This window comes from Sinocyclocheilus rhinocerous, unplaced genomic scaffold (genome assembly GCF_001515625.1).
Source record: "Sinocyclocheilus rhinocerous isolate Xijiao unplaced genomic scaffold, SAMN03320098_v1.1 scaffold749, whole genome shotgun sequence".
Classification (NCBI taxonomy): Eukaryota; Metazoa; Chordata; class Actinopteri; order Cypriniformes; family Cyprinidae; genus Sinocyclocheilus; species Sinocyclocheilus rhinocerous.
In genome coordinates this window covers 48,272-69,467 of record NW_015653466.1, presented here as the reverse complement: position 1 = coordinate 69,467, position 21,196 = coordinate 48,272, and the positions used below count along the sequence as shown (strand labels likewise).

At 35.6% G+C, this 21,196-nt stretch overlaps 1 protein-coding gene across 3 annotated transcripts; it reads left to right on the top strand.

The window, feature by feature from the left end:
• Positions 1–10,126: 10,126 nt before the first annotated feature.
• Positions 10,127–18,428, top strand: LOC107715951 (polycomb group RING finger protein 5-A-like). 3 transcript variants are annotated; one of them, XM_016522213.1, is made up of 9 exons: positions 10,127–10,412; positions 11,988–12,237; positions 13,346–13,442; positions 13,542–13,597; positions 13,774–13,833; positions 13,958–14,103; positions 14,205–14,303; positions 14,589–14,690; positions 15,952–18,428. In XM_016522213.1, exons 2-9 carry the CDS (start codon positions 12,126–12,128, stop codon positions 15,997–15,999), a joined length of 720 nt encoding a protein of 239 aa, XP_016377699.1. In that variant the 5' UTR covers positions 10,127–10,412; positions 11,988–12,125; the 3' UTR covers positions 16,000–18,428. The 3 variants fall into 3 exon arrangements, with proteins under 3 accessions (XP_016377699.1, XP_016377700.1, XP_016377701.1); XM_016522214.1 differs by having other exon boundaries at positions 11,971–12,237; XM_016522215.1 differs by having other exon boundaries at positions 10,131–10,412; positions 14,589–14,678.
• Positions 18,429–21,196: the final 2,768 nt, after the last annotated feature.

The following is a 21,196-nucleotide window of genomic DNA, read 5'->3' as shown; positions in this document are numbered from 1 at the left end:
ACTTTTTATCTAAAAAATCAGACTTTTTTGGAATTAAGAGTTTGTATCTCACAAATTCTGACTTTTCTTCTCAGAATTGCACAATTCTGAGTTTATATCTCACAATATAAGAACTGACTCAGGATCGCAAGAAAAAAAATCAGAATTGTGAAATAAAAAGTTGCAATTAACTTTTTATTTTTATTTATTTATTTATTTATTTATTTAATTTAGTGGCAGAAACAGGTTTCCATATATCTTTTTGGTCAAAAGAATATGTGAATACATAACAACTATGCAACATGTGACAACTAAATATAGGCTAGTATAGAACACTACAGTAGGCTTATGCAGTATACAGTACAGTATACTTTTTGTATATTTGTTTATGAAGATAACATTTATATTCAAGGACACTTATTTATTCTTGTACGCCTTGGGCTTGTTTTTAGTGTTCATGTCACCATGCTTCCTTTTGCATACTTCTTGTTAGGCAATCAAGAGCTGTTAACATTATTTAATGATTGATTTAACAGAAATAACATGCCAGCCTGTCAGGTTGCGCAAGTCTGGTGTGAGCATGACAGGTACAGAATGATGTCTGTGAACTTCCATTCACATGACAATACTGTGTGATGAGAGTCAGTAACATAAGCTTTAAATAGCCTCATGGTAATGACAGAGTGACAGGTTTGAGACACCTTCTCACCTCTTATGGACAGGGAGCAATATGTACAGATAAATCTGAGCTGATGTCATCTGTCAACGGCCGTGTTTTGCAGGTGCATGCTTCTGCAAGGCACTCATGCCCTTCAACCACAAGCTGAACAGGTGCAGAATTGCATACAAGTGTGATCTCTCATATGATCAGTTAGTGATACATCTGAAGTTTACTGTAAAGAGTGAGGAGCTCATCCAGTCCATAAGCCATAAATCAAAATCAATCGCAAGATTATTTGCAGTGACACTGCAGGTGAATAGGGTAAAAAAAATAACGAATAGTTATCGCCTTACCCAGCTGATTGATTAGATTGATAATTGCAAACATTTTTTGTATTACAAGTTTTCTAAAATGTTAGGTTTAAATATGCAAATGAGTCATTGTTTAATGAAATATGCGCTAATTTGCATACATTTCTAGTACAAAAATCTAAAAACTGGATGATGTCAGTTTCAAAATTCTTGTTTAATCTTTTTGACATATTAGAGTCAAATGTTTTTACAGAGGGAATTTTGGATATCTCATTTTTGTCACTCCATAATTCAGAAAATGCTTAGAACGGACAGAAAACACTATATTTTCACAATATTTGGGGGAATGAAATGTTGTATATAATCAAGCAAATTATATATGAACAAATCCCTCTGTAAAAACCTTCAGGATATAGACAGGAATAAAAATGTTGGGGGGAATAAAATGTTGTATATAATCAAGCAAATTATATATGAACAAATCCATCTGTAAAAACCTTCAGGATATAGGCAGGAATAAAAATGTAAAGTCTGGTGTGTGTAAGTGCTACTGAAGTGGAGATTTATGGCTCAGTGTAGGAGAAAAAACTCATTTTGAGAAAACGACCTTTAAAAATATGCATTGTAATTGAAATCTATTGCCACAAATAGATAAAGTGTTTTAAAAGAAACACTTACCAGTGTCTTTCGGATGTTTTTTTTCCACTAATCTGAAAAAACACTTTATGAAAAACCAAAAAGCCCAAAATCTCAAACTTGACAGGTGCATGAAAAACAGTGTTTTTGCCTGCAGTGTCTCCCCTTAAAAGGAGACACTTAGGCCACTCCACTGTCTAGACCTATATCTGAGAGTTACCAAAGGTCATGACTCAAGATGAAGAAAGAGCGACTAATGAGAGTGCATTTTGAAGTGTCTTGCTCAAGGGCAGAAGGCTGGATTGCCACTTGTGGTGTTCATACCTTTTTTACCATCCTCAATCTAAAAAAAAAGCAACTCAAGATGTTCTGATGTGATAGTTATCGATATTATATATTGATATTGTATAAATTTATGTATGTAAAACCATAATATATTAAATAAATAAAAAAATGTCAACAAAATTGATTGAGTAGCTACAGCAAAAAAAGCATGTTTTTTATGTACATATACCCCAAAAGTAACCCTATAATGGACCCTTTTCATAGACTGTGATGATGCATTTCAACTTTCATCAGCATCGTAAATACTACGTTTTTTATATTTTCATTTTTTAAATTTATGTACATTTATGTTCTCAGTTTTAAAATGTATGTACATTTATAACACTCTATTTTGTATTGTATTACCTTTGCATCAAATTGTGAAAAACTAGTTAACGCTGCTGTGAGGTGTTTCTAATAGAGCAGCTGTGGGAATGACTGTAAATTGACATCTTTCTCTCTTCTGACTGCCGTTATCAATCTCTCTCTATTTTTAGGCTACTGTATTTTGAAAGTTGTGAAAACACTATTGTGGAGTTTTTCTTTTGATATTTGAGCAAATGGGAACACAAAAAATTTGATGTAACCTAGTCTACCGTTCATCGCTATAGAAGTTTACCCAGCTATGACGACTTCTGAGAAACTTCTGAGATTTATATTTTAGAGCTTTTTTATGCTTTCAACAATATTACAACAATACAGCCAGGAGGGGGATGAAAATATATACATCTGGATGGTTCTCCCAGGAAATTGCATACTTCAATAATTTGTCTGTGATAGCAGCTTAAAGACACATTCTTATTTTTCTTTATTTTGTTATTTTTTATTTATTCTTCCGCAAATAATATGCAATTAAAAAAAAAAGTTACATAGTGTAGCTCTACTATGAAATGCCATTTAAACAAAAATCTTTTAGAATATTTTTTTCTTTTACAATTTATTTTAATGGCACTAAGATATTTTATAATACAATATAATATTAAATGTATTAGCAACAATCAAATAACTAAAAATATACATAGTTGGGTATGTTCAGCCTGGTCTGTAGAGCAGAGAGGGAAATCACGCGACAGCCTAAGAGGTTTTAGCTCTCTGTAGGGTGTGGGACTTTTGGATAGGCACAGCAGTAGCCCTGCTGTAGGCTGTTAAGTCATGGATATAGTGGAATCCTCCCACATTATGTGAGACAGCAGACCCCAAAATAGGACACTTATGCCTATTAATAGTAGTATAAATCCAATGATGGTGTTAAACTCTTTTATGGATCAGCCGTTCACAATAAAAAAATGCAACAAAAACAATTAGCAATAATAATAATAATAAATAAATACTTGGATCAGTGACTGACTCTCACACATCATACTATATTTGAAGTAGCTAATATGTATATCCCCGTTCCATCAGATGTAAACAATTCCCTGCAATGCGGCATTTTTGACCATTTTCTAGACACTGCACCGGTAATAAAAGAGAGCAGCATCTTCTCTCTGAAATTCAAAATCAGACTGCAAGAAAAAAACTTTAATTTTTAAATTAACACCAGCCCTCACAACGCTTTCCATGTTGAACTACTCATTGAATGATATCTTTCAATCAGCTGTGTTTTGAAGGTATAGCCCCATGTGTTTTCATACACAGTTGCACATGTGTATGTGTGTTTGTATTGACAGGTGTGAGGTTTAGATGAGGTTTAAATTTAGCCATTGGCTTTGTGGGTGTCTCTAATAAGGGCTATTTACGGAGTGTTACCAAGTGTATATGTGTTAGTATCATTGAAGGCTTGTAGGGATTCAGAGCTCTAACCCACTAACCTTGGCAAATGGCTTCTCTGGCAAGTGATTGCATATGTGCAGCACACGCAACAGCTGCCTTAGTTATTATTGATATAGTGATGATTTTTATTTTTGTGGATCCAAACAGGCACCACACCAGAATAACTGGCCATACTCAGAGTTTAGATAAGCAGGATGTACACAGACAACCCACTCTTTCCTGCATACTCACATGTATACATACATACATAAAAACATGCTCAGAAACATGTAGAGTATGATATAATAATAATGGAGAAACATGCATGCATTGATTAAATAAACAAAATCATAAAATTACGAGTGTTATTTGATAAGTGTTAAAAATAATTAAATCCAAATACAAATGGCTATTTGGAATTCTGATTTAACCCCAGAGCTGAAAACCAGACTCGTTGGGGGGCCCAGGCCATACTGGAGAGGCTTATAGGGCCAGTAGAACATCAGAAAATCAGACATAAGAATGTGGAATCATGTTCTCACAATGGCAGGGGCTTGGAATGCTACAAGGATTCGGAAGTGCTGTGAAGTTTTGAGAATGGTGAGGGGATTTAGGAACCTCCAGTTATGGAAATTATGTCCTCAGCTGTGGCCATATGGCTCATGTGTTGTTTTAAGGAAATATATATTTCCCTCAAGGTTTGCATGACAGCTCACATGCGAACCACTTGATCCCATCGATGTGTCCACAACACACATATATTTTCTCATCACCTGATCATTCCAAGAGCACTTGGGAAGCTTCTATGACAAGACAACATCTTTTACTGGCGACTTACAATATGTGTATTGGAATGCTTCTACATTTAGGTCAGAGTGATGAAAGGACACAGTCTGTTTAAACAATACAGTAAAATCAGTTCAAAACAAAACATGAGATATTTGTGTTGTTTTTGTTAATAAAAGGTTATTTTGTTGTTAATTAGTTCATTAACATTTATTTTATTGTAACCTGAGGGATTATGAAAAGCACATCTATTAATTAACTCAGGCAAAGGCATATCAACAACCCAATCTCATTAGAAAATATAACTATTACATGGTGGCGATTTTGTATGAATTCTTCGTACAATGTGATTTGTATTGTAATAGTATGTGGAAACATACTATTTAAATAAAAAAAAAGGAAATATGAAGGTCCACCCCTAAAACTAACCCTCAGTAGATCATACGAAAATGAACAAATGATATTGTATGAATTAACCAATTCACCAAAGAGTAAAATACCTACGAATTGCCATGAGAGTGTGTTGGATATGAACCAAAGACATTCCTTCCAAAGACATCTCACTTTACTAAAACCACTGCAGACTTCCCCCAACACCATAACCAAAAGCACAAACACTGAAATGGTTGAGGTTTCAGCATATTTCAAAGGTGGATTAAAAGAGCAGAGGAGGAGAATTACAGAGACATGATTTATGCAAGTATGAGAAGGGTTTGTCCAACGCTCAGCCTGATTGAACATAGGCTGCTTAACATGAGCTCTTACATTTGTCTGGTGATAACAAACATTCACATGCCTCTAACATTAAGTGATTATTTGATATAGACATACTGACTCCAACACACTCAGCAAGATTATTTCTCAGCCTGTTGCTCCTCCATGACAGTAGTTCACTTGGAAGGGAAAATGATCCATATAAGAAGACACTTAGGCCAAATCAGGTCAGAACAATACTTAACGCAATTATGTGAAACGTTTAGTCGAATTGCATGTCATTTAATGTGTCAGAGTGATCTTCATTAATTCATTAGGCGCTATAGCACGAATTATTGCACGCCATTGCATTGCCGAATGTGTCGGTGTTACAAATCAGGTTCTTCCTCGACATCAGGTCTCCGTAAACTATATAACAAGTACACACAAACAGTATTAATTTAAAATATGTAGCTTACATATTTACTATGTAATAAAACAAATACTATAATTTCTTTCATTTGAAAATCTGTTAATTAAGTAAACTAATAATTGAACATCATTATAACAGATTGTTATACAGTATAAAGATCATTGTGGTATATAAGCTAAGCTATCAGGCTAAATGGGTATCTCTATGCTATGCTAGTATTTAAGCTAACTAAAACAGACATTAATGGTCATTATAATGCAGTTCAAATGACATATAATGTGATAATGTAGGAATTGTAATCAAATTAAGAGAGTACCAATTAGAAGGTCGAGCCAATGGGATCACTTGGAGACCTTAATCAGGTTAGACGGCATGCATACTGAATTTAACACAGAAGAAAACAAGGCTGTAAGGAATAAACGTAACGCCTTTACAATGGCACACACTTTATAAAGGTCCTAGATCACGTAATTTTCACAACTCACAACTTTTAAACTGTTTTGTGGAGTTTTTGTCTACTGATTTTTTTTCTTTTTCGGAAAGACGTTTTGTCAGCTGAACGATGGTATGTTGTTAGACAAACTGAACAATGGTATGTTGTTGAATGCACTGTACTTCTATCCCTCACAGCCTGGTTTTCATTCCTGTCCAAAATTAAATATGGTACTACTCTGACTAAGGTCTATGGAGTCCCAATTTTAAAGGAGGACCTGATTTGTCACAACACAGACACATTTTATAACATGCACGAATTCCTGTTATAGCGCCCCTTGCAGCAGCGCCGAGAATGCAGCTCATACTTGCATTGGTTATTCTCACCTCAAACTAAATATGCCAAAATGAATCTAGTCAACACTGGAGGAGAATTTAGAGTGAGTAGTATGAACATAGAGTAGGTCCATTTTTGGGGGATATGCAAGACATTTTAGAAGGTGTTTTGGTCTGCTTAAGGTTTCTGAGAGATCACATGGATTGACTAATGCTTTGTTTAAGCTCTAAACTAGTCACAAACACTAGAGGGAAAAGAGATTGTGTGTGCACCTATAACACCCTCAGAAATAAAGGTACAACAGCTGTCACTGGGGCGGTACCTTTTCAAAAGGTACACTTTTGTAACTATTAGGTTCTAATATGTACACTTTAAGTACCAATATGTACCTTTAAGGTACCAAAATGGACCCTTTAGGTACAAATAAGTACCTTTTGAAAAGGTACCACCCCAGTGACATCTGCTGTACCTTTATTTCTGAGAGTGTACAGTACAGCAGACATTTTAAAATGCAGACAAACTGGTATGAACATTTGGTTTTGAGATTTAAGATTTTACTTTTATGGCCTTTCGTGCAGCTGCTGAAGTGTTATAAATTACATAGACATACACACACATTTCTTTATGGGGCTGTATTCTGTTTCCCTTCTTTGTGCCAAACGTGATCACTCATTCACATACAGCCATAATGTGATGATCACCAGGTACACAGGTTCTTCCCAGCTGTTCCCTTTTATCTGAAATGTTTCTTTGAAATTCAAATACGTCTCTTATGAGTCTGTGTTATGACTTCTGTTTGAATGTGTTTTTTTTTAGCTTTGCCTTTGTAAGTAGTGTTATGCAAGCAGTATTGCTTAACTACCACTTTCTCTCTCTTACTTTCTCCCCTTTTATTCATCTATTTCATGTCATCACAGTCAGTGGGAAGCAAAGAGTTCATTGTTCCCTTCTTTTCAGTCAAAGCAACAGAATCTTATCTGCTTCTGCAGTCATTGTGTGAGCGGATGAGAGTGAGAGGAAGAGCAAGAAGATGTGAGAGAGCAAGACGAGCAGGAAGGAGCAAGAGAGGGTACAGAACAGAATATATTTACTAAGGTAAAAGCTATCACTCAGTATAAAATAGCCTGTGCAAAATTAATGATTCTCTGTTTTTAGCAATTTTTCTATTGCTTCATTAGCATGACAAAAATGTTGCATTTGCATTATCAAAAAGTTGGCTGGAGCCTGAATTATTAAAAAGCTAGACAACCATGAAGTTTAATATAATGTAATCATGTTTCATTTGTGTCAGTAGATGCTTGTGCCATTCCTGGTATTTTGCTCCATTTTATGATCTTTAATCAAATTAATTTAATAAATAATCAATACATTAATAAAAATCATTATATTTAATATTTTATTTATATATTTTTCTGTCTCTTTCTTTTGGTCTGCATGTCAATATAAATAACTTGAGTCATTGTGTCAAAAATATGTTATAATATAGACTATGTTCAAGAAAAGCTTGAATAATTTCTCTTAGTGACCATGTACAGCATTTTTATAGTTATGTAAGGGTTCTTGAAGTGATCCAAAGTGTATATTTATTTATTATTAATTGATTGATTGTCAGTACACACATTCCTCCTCATGACAGGTTATGTTTGACAAGCAAACAACCAGTTCCTTGACAAACCAACAGTCAGAGTAACTCAACAGACATGAAAACCTCAAGCTTTATGTATCAGTTGTTGAGCGTCATATTCTGAGTTGCATTATTTTTATTCATTTTGAGGAATACTGAATCTGTGTTTTTACTTTTTGGTGAGTGAGATAAATTAATGCATAATCATATTTATTTTAGAACTACAATATCATCTTCTGATTTCTCTCAACATGTGGACAGGAGAGCTGTCAATCAATAAATTGGAAAAAAAAAAACTTGCGTTACTTATTTGAAAAAGTAACTCAGATATTCTCTTGTAAATTAAAAAGTAATGCGTTACTTTACTAGTTACTTGAAAAAAAGTAATCTGATTACGTAACTCACGTTACTTGTAATGCCTTACCCCCAACACTGGTTGAGACGCATTTCTGATGTTGTTACAATGTATCAGTACAATGCTTTGAAGTTCTAGCTGGTCTCGAAAATGTTATATGCATGTTAATAATGCTTTTTGAGTAGTACACATTAAACGCCTTTGAAATGACAGGTAATCACTTTCTTTGTTATTTTCCTACATCTTACTGTTTTCATGTTTTTTTTCTGTTGTTATTTTTTCTATAAATAGTGCTTTATAATGGCAAGTGAAATCACAAAAATTTGAAGGACACCCCGAGGCATAAAAAGAAAATCTCACTAAAAATCCTTTTTAATGCATCCTCAATGGCATGTAAACATTCCCACTGTTTGTGTGCACATAAAGAGAATGAAAAGAAAATTACATAGTATTGTTCTGTATGTTTATGGACGCCACACATAATTTTAGCACCCATGTAAAAAATGTGTTGATGAACAGTTATGTATAGATCTGAATAAAGACATCACAATGCACGAGGGAGCAGAGATATCAGAAGATCTTTCATTGAGGAGCTGAATATTCAGTTCAAAGGGCACTGCACTTATGTTCTGTTGCTATGGTAACATACAGTAATGGAGAGTGTTTACATTATTCAAAGCTATAACACATGTGTATCTCATTAAGAAATGTACATGTATCACCATTCACCCAGAAGAGTGTGTGCTCTTACCCACACATAAGGACTCACCCACACACTTAGGAGTAAAGGAAGAGTTTGAGGGCCTTTTAGTACAAGTATACTATCCTGTATAATATAGACAATGGCTACTATAAAGGTTGCAGCATCTTAAACAGTATTAGAGTGCATGGGCTGAAAACTGAGATGACAGCCTTAAGTAAAGGAGACTGCATGGGCCAATTGTCACACTGAAGATTTTTTTTAAAATCTATATCAGTAACTGTTTTCAGTCAAAAGTCAAATTACATAAATGTATGTCCTTTCTAGCAGTGATTTAGCCCATTGGTTTCAAAAACTGAATACTGTCTGAAATAAAATAATATAAATACAATTCAATAAATTCTAATCTCCTATTTTTACATAGCTCTTAGAGAAGCAAGTGAACACAATAAATTCAGACATTCAAGAATCAGCTATATAATGAAGATTTCAACTGAAAGGTTTTTCTTATGTAGGACAAAGGTATGTTTTTTTAAAAGTTATTTTCTAAAATTACAATAAATATAAATATTTAAATATTTAATACAAATTTAATAAAGTATTTTATGTTAGTAGTGTTATGTGTTATGCATATATGCATAAATGATTTTTTTTTTTTTGCATTTTTGTTTTGGAATTTTTGCTATTAAATCAAGATTTTTTGAGCTTCATAATTGTTTTGCGGTTTACCATAACAGACAATTGTGACAGCTTCATACAGTGCCATGCTATCGATGCATGCTGTCACAAAAGGGGTGCAGACTGCAGTGACCTATATCTTTTTTTCTGGCCATTAATGATAGCTTTTGGTAGGCAGCACTTTAAGGTATGTGTCTATATATAAATTTACTTAAAATATTTCTAAACAAATAATAAAAATACAATCTGTGACAACTAGCCCCCGCTCTGCCTTATATTTATTTTCAGCCTCACTTGAAAAAAAACAAGACTCCATGTCAAAAGTATTCTCAGTGTGTCGGCCTTTCCAACATTTTAACTTGATGTAATATATTTTTTCCAATCCCACCACTCTGTCTGCTGCCCAATGATCACAGAGATTCACTTAATAATGTTAGGATGGCGAGAAACTGTTCCAAACTAAATTCTCTCCCTCCGCTGACATCGATATACAGCACGGCGTAAACAAGCGCGCGAGTCCCCCGCCCCTTCTCTCTCTGCGCGAGCTGCTGCCAGTTCCGCGTCGGCCGCGAGTTTACCAGCCACGCACTGCCTGCACGCGCTCAATCCGCCGCCGGGCTGCAACGATGTGACTCTCTCTGGCTTTCAGAAGCCCCTTTTTTCAGTCTCCATTAACGGCCCAGCACTGAGCGAGGCGAGGGGATTGTAACGGTGAGTGTATTTCGGATGGCCACGGAACGTGGGAATCTGCGCTACGTTAGCGGTTTGGGGGCACCGAACGTGTGTAAAGTTTGGGGAGGGGAGAAATTGTGTCATGTGGTACGACAGAGGCTGCTTGCCCGTCGGTCCGCTCTAGTGGAGCGGATAGATACATAATTACAGAATGTAAAAACGACGTCGCGAGACGAGCTCAACTTGCCATGTGTTATCATTTCCATGGGGATGACGTCACGCAGTCCTTGACGCCCGTGCGCGCGGCTCACGCTGATGAGATAACGGGACTGACACACTGCGCGTTTCGCAGGCACACTAGCTACACAGGAACAGGTCATCGGTTTATAATGCGTTTTAAAGGGAAAATCACAGTCCATTCTCGCTAGTTATTAATTACGTAGGAGCCTGTGAGTTGCTGTTTTTCTCTTTATACATATGTATTACATAAACGGCAGAGAGCATCGCAAGGACTACGTCGTCATGAGAAATGATTGACCGATGACGTTGTTTTTCTGAAATACTGTAACAATGCATGCTCATATGTAAATCTGTTTAAAAGTTTAACCCTAAGAGACCCATTTATATAGATGATGTATGTTATCTTTTTCTCGTTTAAAGTGGTTTTAGAAAGCTATTAGTTATAATAATCGTTATTTTGTTTTCGGGTTAATTTTGATATTGCAGAACTGTTGGGCTTTCACAACTGTTTACTATGCTTTTGGGGCATGTTGTCACAAAAAGGCCAGTGTGTTTAAAGACATGCATTCATGTCGGAGCAGATCCTGGGATATTCGTACGCCTTGCTTACTCTCCGTCAAGTACCAGAAATTGCATATTTAGAGACCTGTACTGATGTCCCAAACAATTTGGAGTAGTTTGTCTATGATTTACAATTTTTTCAGTGTTAGCATACAGTTCAGAGGGTTAAATAAGTAGTTTTTACTCATATTTACTAAAATAAACGTGTTATTAAATTGCATTGATAAAGTACTGCAATGTACCTACTGTACAACATTTAAAATAAACACTTCTAATAATCTCTATGTGATTAATATTATGCTAACCTACAACATTTACTACTGACCCACTAAAAATATTGTTTGATATTCTACTTTTTGGGAGACTTTGGTCAGTTCTGAAATCAGGCTCTTAAATATTCAATACTTTGCTATGTGTGCATTTGATGCAAAAGTAGGGCCTCAATGTCCTTGCTGAATCTGGTGGTTATATTGTAGGCCACACAACCTTAACATCAAGCCAATGAAAACTCAAAAGAACTCTTGAAATGACACACCCTTAGCTTTTCCCGTCTCTCCTGACAGGGACTTTCCTATGAGTTTTCAGACTGAAAGGAGTCCTGAACTCTGATACACTTTGACTAATTAAGATCAGCTCAAGTCTGGTTTGAGTTAGATTGGTTTCAAAATAGACTTTGTGGTGTAATCAGTTTTGATCCTTTGCTTGTCAAGTGGAGGCGTAAAGTATAACTGAAAAGTCACTAAAGCAGGTAACAAGTATTCCTAAAATTAACCTTTATATGTGCTTTTTAAACTAGGTTCACTCTTTTAACAGTAATGTCTTCAGATCGGAGTTACAGCTGCCTCAAAACCGAGGCGATGACAAAATCACCGTGGCAACCCTGTGTTGGTGCACAGGCAGCACTGTGACTCTAACTTGCGATCTCCTGACCTCTGTGACCTTTGAGTTGAGATGGCGACCCACCGAAAGCACCTGGTCCGAGATTTCAACCGATATATCACCTGCTCAATTTGCCGTGGGTACCTGATAAAGCCCACCGCTGTCACAGAATGCCTGCACACTTGTAAGTCATCCATGTCTCACACATTCTCTTTATGTCCCCTGCACCATTTCTCTTCTCTTTCTGAGAATAAAAACAAACAGAATATTTTGGAAATCTTCGCTATTAGAAATTTGTCAGAATAAACTGGCCTCTTTCTGGAATTATTTTGTTTCATGTGATGAGGTTAAGACTTGTGTATGGATCTATAGCACCTGCAAAATTTCCAAAAATGGCTGCTGCTATTGTCATTATTATGTAATGCGAAAATGGCAACTGTATGTCTCTTAGACCTGCCCATACCTGCTTATCTGACCTGCCTCATATCTTTACTGTCTCTAAAATCTATTTGTTTCACACTTAACATGCTTAACATCCAAATTCTTTGTTCTGACCTGATCCTCTCATCTCCAAATGTTTGGTAGATACAGCGGGGAGGGTAAGCAGTGGTTGTTTGTCTGAGAGCAGTGGGTCACTGAAAGTGACTTGATAACCTTTAAAAAAAAATCCAGTAGTGTAAGGGAGTGTCTAACTAAACTACAAATCCAGTGTTGTTATTGTTAGCTAAAACTAAAACCATTAAAAATTGTTTTTGTTAATTGAAATAAAGTTGAAATAAAATTAAATTTGAAATGTTGCCTAAGTTGAAGTTAATATAAAAACTGAAAATAAAAAAAGATATATCAAATTATTAATATGTTAATTGTATTAAAAAAAAGAGTATTAAAATGACACTTTAAAAAACTAACCAAATAATTTTAGTGAATCAGAGTTGGCTTTTTTTGTAGCGATATACAAAATATAATAATTGTACAATCAAATTGTTTGCTTATTTAATGCTGATGTTGGTCACTATTTTTACTATTTTTCAGTACTTTTACTTGTTTTTGCAATTTATGGTATTTTCTAGTTTTATTTGTGGTTTTGTGAGTAAATTGTGTATTGGTGGCATTTAGTTGTAAATTTATCTATTAAATATTTAATTATTTTAACTTCAATGACCTGTGTCATGTATGAGCTATTACAAAGTGAATGAAAATGGTTTGATAGTTTGAGAGTAATTTGACCTGATCCTCTCATTCTCTTGTTTCTCTTCTGTTTTTCCTTCTATTCTTATTCCACTTTCCTCTAGTTTGTAAGAGTTGTATCGTTCAGCACTTTGAGGAGAGTAATGAGTGTCCGGAATGTGGGATACAAGTCCATGAAACCAACCCTTTAGAGATGCTGAGGTACACAAACTCACCCACACTCATTTCTCACATGCACAGATTAAGTACACACACAAGTCCTATGTGTTTTATATGGTATCTTGGCCTTTCTTCTTGCAGGTTAGATAAGACACTGGAGGAGATCATCTTCAAGCTGGTGCCTGGGCTAAGAGAGAGTGAGTGTGTGCATATATATATATATATATATATATATATATTCACACACAGACATACATACTTTATTCTCTATAATGTGGTTGTTTATGTGGTCGTGTTTTGGTTAGTAAGGGTTTATATATCTGTAAACTGCTTCTTAATGTACTTTCTTTAAATGATTGTGTTTATTTACTAGAGGATGAACAACAGGAAAGTGAGTTTTGGAGAAAAAATAAGATCAAATCAAACGGAGAAGGTAATACTTAACTATTCCCTACACAAAATCCACAACCTCTCACGTACACAGTCACATATACACATACAGAATATACCAATATACTTTAAGGTTAAAGGTCAGATTTGCTTTGTCTATCTTCTAGATGGCCCTAGGGCTAAGAAATCTCGCCTGAGTGATGAAGAGGACGATGATGGGAAAGCTGGAGACTACCACAGGAGTGATCCTCAGATCGCTATTTGTCTGGACTGTCTACGAAACAATGGCCAATCAGGAGAAAGCATAGTTAAGGTACATATAGACAGTATAGTTCAAAATATGATATGTATATATTGGGATGTATGTTTGTGTGTGTGCATGTTTATAATTTGCACTCCTTTTCTCTGCAACAGGGTTTAATGAAGAAATTCATCCGTTGCTCCACTCGTGTTACAGTGGGAACCATTAAGAAGTTCCTCTGTGTAAAATTGAAGCTGCCAAGCTCTTATGAGGTAAAATACTGTTTTATTACTCTCTCACAGGGCTGTCAACACAGGCAAATGCTTCTGTGTGTGTATTGAGAGTTAATAGAATCAATACAGATATTAATTAATGAGCCCTTACCCAGCAGTTGTGAAACTTGATAGCCAATGAAAATTGTTTCTGAGGTTGTTCTTTCTGAGATGTTTCACTAAATGTGTATGTAACACAAAACATGCCATACTCTTTATGTGCCTATTATTTGATTATATGAAACATAATTTGCCTGCTTTTGACTCTGTACCCGTTACTTACAGCTCGATGTTTTGTGTAACGGAGAGATCATGGGCAAAGACCACACCCTGGAATTCATCTACCGCACTCGCTGGAGACTTCAGGGTGACAGTGTAAGTGCATATGTTTGTGGGTTAAGTTTTGTCAATATTGTTGAGAATGAATGTCTCTACAAGGATAGTAAAACCGAAAATCACCTACATTGTATGAACCAGCCCACAATCCCCAGGAGGAAAATGGCTTTTTAAACATCCTTAATAATGACTCAATAAAAATGTCAGGGTTCGTGGATAAAAAATATAATTAGCCCAGTATTACAACATCCGAAGTTATTAGAAAGTTACCACCATTTTTTTTTTGTCAATAATCCATTTCACTTGGATGGTTTACATGGACAACAATACTCCGATTTTAATACAATTAAGACAATACTCTGATTAAGAATCTACCATGTAAACAGAGATTTTTGATTACCTTAATCCGGCTTAGTCATATTATTAAATTAGTCATATAAAATTGCACTTAAAGCTTTCGTAAAATTAAAAATGAAACACCCAAAACTGTATATGGCATCATAACGAAAACGAACTATATGTTTATACGTGAAATTGGACGTGTGCCATTAATCCATCTATGTACTATAACATGTAAAACGGGAACATGAAAGGAATATTCTAAAAGTAACTCATGTAAACACCTTAATCGTAATATTGTCTTATTCAGAATAAGTTAAATAATTAGATTACTGATGTCCATGTAAACGTGACTAATATGGAAGAAAAGATCTGCTACTTCTGTTACATTGAATATTTAACAGTTTCCTTTAGTACAATGACAATATAAAGCTAATTATTTAATTCTGAAAACATGTTGTCTTAATAATGTAACTATAAATACACAGTATAAACAGGTGTTTATAAATGAAAGTCTATAGCCACCTTTATATTTTAGGAAGGGGGTCATCATAATTTGGTATCTTTGGCATCAAAAAGTTTGAAAACCCCTGCACTAGAACTTTGACAAATAAATTATTGAAAAGTTAATTTGAGCCTGAATATGTGGGTGTGTTTGAATCTGTGTGTAAGTGTGTGTGTGCTCATGAGAAGTGTGAACAGCTGCCGCTGAGTTGGTGGTGATTGTGGGGGGCAGGAGCAAAAAAAAAAAACTGTTCACAGCTACTGACAGATCTATGAGTCATATTTCTCCAGTTACACACACACTAGAGGTTGACACAAAATCAGAGGACACATCGATGCCCCTAGGTTTGTGTCCTTGCCTTTTACACCACTAGAGAGTAAGATAGAGAACTATGATGATATAATGAAAATGATACCCTGCTTAAATTTGAATATTCAAAGTCATTCTTTACTTTCGTTTGCACCCCAGGCTTACCCCATGGTTCTCGAGTATCGCCCAAGGATCGACTTTGGTTAAACAGCACTTACGGCTTTGCGGAAATCTCATGCAGACTGATGTCAAGAGATGAACAAAAAGCAGAAAAACTGAATGATTGTGCCTCCGTTGAAAGACAACAACACAAAGCCCATGACTGACAGGACTGCTCTCTACTTCCTGTGCACTGCTTCAGCCTCTACTCCTCCATTCCTCCCTCTTTCAATTTCCTGTTTGACAGTTGTGGCTCCACCAACTGGCACTGTATCAAGTTTATAGATTATATTCCTCCAAAAGCTTTCTCTGCATGTTGTCTCTATGATGACGACTTAGCCTAGAGTGGCCTGTTGGGATTATCTGATAGCAATCTAGCACAGACAGTAAGCTAAAACTCATCGCAAAGATGCATCCCGACCAGGTGACAGGAGTGAGGAGAAATGGAGACATTTTTAAGATGAAGTCTCACTAGATTTTAGATTGTTTTATTAGGCGATTTTATCCAAGAGTTTGCACTAGAGGCAAATCCAGATGTCTCGCTGTATTGTTGCTGTTCTGTATTACCTTTCCTTTTGGTTACTTTTCTCTCTTGCTCTCACCGCCCACATTGTCCCTCATAAATTCAGTGACTCTCTTTCATGTCATCATTCTCTCTCCCTTTCGTTCGCTCACACACACAAACTCACTCTCTCTTTCTCAGCCTCTTTCCATCTTCCCTCACACTCTCTCATTTTTCTCCAATGGTGTTTTTGGCTCTGGTCTGAAGTATTGATGGATCTCATTCAGTTGGAATTGAATGAGAGCGCTGTAGATGTCCCAAATAACAGCACTGAAAGGCACTCTGGGTAAGCGATTTTCCTTCACATAGAGCTATGGCCAAATCTTACATTCACCCAAACTAGATCATTATCTTGATAGAATTGATATAACAATAACTGATGCCAGATATGCTTAATGCAGTAATCCACTGAGAAATCTCATCTTTAAAAACAGTTGAATGGGGAATGACTGAAGTGTGCCAGCTGCATCTCTCTAAGAGCAGCTTTGTCTCACAGGCTGCTAGTTGTAAACATTCTGTTCCCTTTTTTAATCAGACATATATTTAAATGAGATAAAACAATCAAATTCACCTCAACAGACATTTGAATTTTAAAAGCAGCACCCGGATTGTTAATAATGCACTTTTAACTGTATTTTGAGTGTTGTGCAGCAAATTAAGGCCATGCATTTTATGCAGTTTGTGATGTCTGCAAAAACAACTGTGCAAGGGACATGCCAAAAATACATTTGGTTACTTCCACAAAGTGTAAGAAAAGTCAATATCTGATATTTCTCAATGTGCTTCTCTACTACACAACATGGACATGTTTGTGAGGAGAGAGTTTGAGATTCAAACATCATGTTTTAAATATTCTAGTTAAGAGTGTTATTTTGGAGCATTAGTTCAGATAAGGTCAGAGGTTAACTTTCTAAGTTTGTTTACATGACAATGTTAATCTTTAATATGTATGTGTAGTAGATAGGAATATTCCATTTGAACAAATAATTACAAGAAAGAAGTGAAGACCAAACTGAAAAAGTTGCCAAACTGATTTTATGCACATTCCCAGAATGCATTTTGAGAATTAAGGGTTCAAAACATGGAGCTTTTCCAATCCAGATTATATGATGGTACTCAACATAGAACAGAAATACATGAATTATTATTAAGTGAACCTTTGTTTTGGATAATCTCAGGGGATGACACCTGGTGAAATGAGGGTTTGTTCAATGTTTTCCATTTCAGTTTTGGAATCAAGGAATCATAACAATGGGTTTTAGAAATTAGAAAGTCACTGCAGTGCTGGAAGTCAATACAGTTAATCAAAAGATACATATAGAATAAAAATGAGACAGATTTTCTTGGCAACACCGTTTTCAGTGGTCTGTATTCATATACCAATAGTGGAAATATATTTGTCCAAATGTTTCTTATGGCAAGCTAAAACTTCATGTTATACCAACATGATCTGTTGTACTGAATCTTAAAAATCATCTGCACTCTCTGTCAGTTCATTGGAATTCTTGATGTTTAGGACAAAGGCCACTGGCTGCTTTCCAAAATCCAATTTCCTCCCCTCTAAGAAAACATGCAAATCAAATATGAAGTGTCTTTGATCTCTAATTATAAATACAATGTATTTTTGTATGTTGAAGCACTTATGTATATTTGAACCTGTAATCAAAAGATTTTGTCAATGCTTGTCTTTTTCCTAATAGATGGTGCTGCTTGGGGTAATTTATTCTTTTTTTATACGTCCCACCGCCTGCTATATGTTCCCCTTGTAAATGTTCGCACTGTACATGAAAAGCTTCCTAATGCTGTTCATGACCTATTGTTATTTAATTAATGAACATTAAAATATGAAAAAATAGCGGATATTTTCTGTAATTTCTTTGACTATAATCCAGAAACATTTTATTTTGCTGATAAAATTCTGAAGTCTATTATACTCGCATGACAGTTTATCTTGCCATTGGATCTAGTACACGTCTTAGATTGAAAGATGTAAGAAATCTGCATTATTCATATTAATATGGCCTTACAGACTAATACCTTTGAAGCTGTCCAAAGGCATTCTCTAAAAACACCATTTCATGTATGAAATGATATTAGTGTGCGAGTTTAAATCTGACAATGAAAACAAAGACAGGAATGTGCCTTCTTTTAGACCGTTTCTATGCACAGCTCCCTGCCTCTCTTTCTCACTCACTTTTTTCTCCCCTACTCATGCACAAGGAAGTGGAATGTGACATGCATTCCTCTGTTAGTCTGTGCATCACTTGTTCAGCTGTCTGTTGGCCCTGCTGTTCATCTTACAAAAGAGAAGGTCAAAAATACTTCACGTAGGACAAAGGCAACACATACTTAACCACAGATATGTCCACATGCCCAGCAACATTTATTGAAGTTACAAACTTCAGTGTTTAAAGTGTATGATTTAGGATTTTGGAAGAACAATGTCAGCAATAATGTTTTTGGATGTTTGCATGTGTTTGCAGAACCGTGAAAGAAATCAGTTACCCAAAATACTTTAAATGTGACATCTACATAATATGTTAACATCAACAATAGATCCGAATATAAATATGTCCAAAACACTCATGTTCATCACACATACATATGTAAATAAACAAAGAAAGCCTGCCACTGTCTCTCTTTTTAGTCTTCTCTTTCATCATGGCATATCACAGCAACTCTATTTTCAGTCAGGATGAGTTAGAGAGTTCACAGCTCATTTGTTAAACAGAGAAAGTGAGACTGAATCCCTCCGCCCCCTGCTAACACTCCAACATTAAACCATTACTGAATAAAAGTGAAGCACATTATAAACACATGCGCAAATGCTGGGAGTTTTCCTCTTATTTATAATGGATATATCCCCAAGCGAATATATCTAGTAGTGTTTAAAGCAAGTGATTTTTTTTAATTTTTTTTTTTAGAAAAATTAAATGTAATTGCAAGAAAATTGTTGTTTCCAAACAGGTTAACACAGCCCCGCTCCTAAGCTCACATTGGCTGATGTGGGCATAGGGCCGGCTCCAATCTAAAGAATCTACATTACAATTTTAATTTCAGTACCCATATTACACAAAATCTGCTCTTAGTTCCATACATTCATGTGCTTTTTTTCCCATACCTATTCTCTATCTTTGATGGTCACCATTAGTTTTATCAGTGCAACACAAGGCCATCTAAAATGAAATGTTTAGAAACAAGATAAGAAGAGGGCAGGGAGATGCAAACTGCTGTTTGATCTTTTATCCTCTCTACTTATTGCTGCTTTGTTGCATCATACGGTTGCTGTGTGTATTAACCTGTTAATATCCATAGGCTAATTACATCATTCATGAAAGTCACAGTCATATTCCCTCCTGAATGCTGTCCAATGATTCACTGACACAATTGTTCTTTTATAGACCTGTCACTGGCCAGACACTGGAGCTGATCGCTGGGTGTATTCTGGTAGCACTGTGTTCATTTGGATCTTGTTAACATGGATGATCTACTGTAATTGGAACCTCTCTAATCCAAGAGGCTGCTGTCAATCATCTTCTTTCTCTACTTATCTCACCTTTTCCTCATATGAAGTCATTAGGTTAATGTCAGAGATCTCATGACATTCCATATTTAGACCTAAAGAACAAGCCACATGGCACTAATAAGATCATATGACATCACAGTGTTGTGCTGAGTTACATCTCACTGATGATATCACCACTGTGCCAAAGGTCAAGATTAGAACATATTTATATGGCAAAGCAGTGCATGTGCGCATAAATATATATATTTATGCTTGTGGGTTTTTATCAGTTAGCCATCTAAATGAACTGGTTTATATATTGTTACAATATTACTTTTTTGTTTTAAATAAACACTGTTCTTTCGAAACTTGCTGTTCATCAAAGACTACTGAAAATCAATCATCATGGTTTCCACAAAAATATTAAATACATTAATATGGTACTATACTCAAATTATTTTAGTCCAGGCTTAAAATGCAACACCCAGTTTGATACATTGTGTAACAGGGGGTCCCTTCTCCACCTCTATATCCAACAAGAGGTCCTTGGCCTGAAAAGGGTTGAATAACCTTAAGTGTTAATTCACCTGTCAAAGAGATGATTTGTATTAAATGTATGGCACTTGTCCAGGTCATCTCACTTTAAAGTTCTTACAACTGAGCAGTGTTTTCAGATAGAAGCAGTCTAATTGCACTTTAGGATGTCTCACCAGTGCTCATTCCCTGCCAGAACCACCAGCATCTGAATCCTGTTCAACTTCACAGCACTGCTAATGGATCACCTTCTCCTTAACAACGTTATCCAGCTCCACTCCCCAGCCAGGACATTGCACATAGGTGCATTTCAGACACACTTTTCCAACCAGATTGCCTCTTTTACCACATCGTAAATTCTCGTTGTTCTGGCTTGTTAGACCACTGAAATGCTGTCATTTTATTAATCTGGATGCTATAGCCACTCACGTAGCAAACAAACTGTACAGCATTTTTACTTTTAAAACATGTTTAAAAGAATTTACTGGAGTTGTACTGCACAGTGAATGTGTAAACATTTGTATTGCATTGAAATGTGATTAAATTTAATGTTAAAAATCTTAGGAGAGACAGAGAAAGTGTACAGTAGTCTGTGGTGATTTGTGGCGCTCTCTGCTGTTTGAAATAGGACTTATTCAACATTT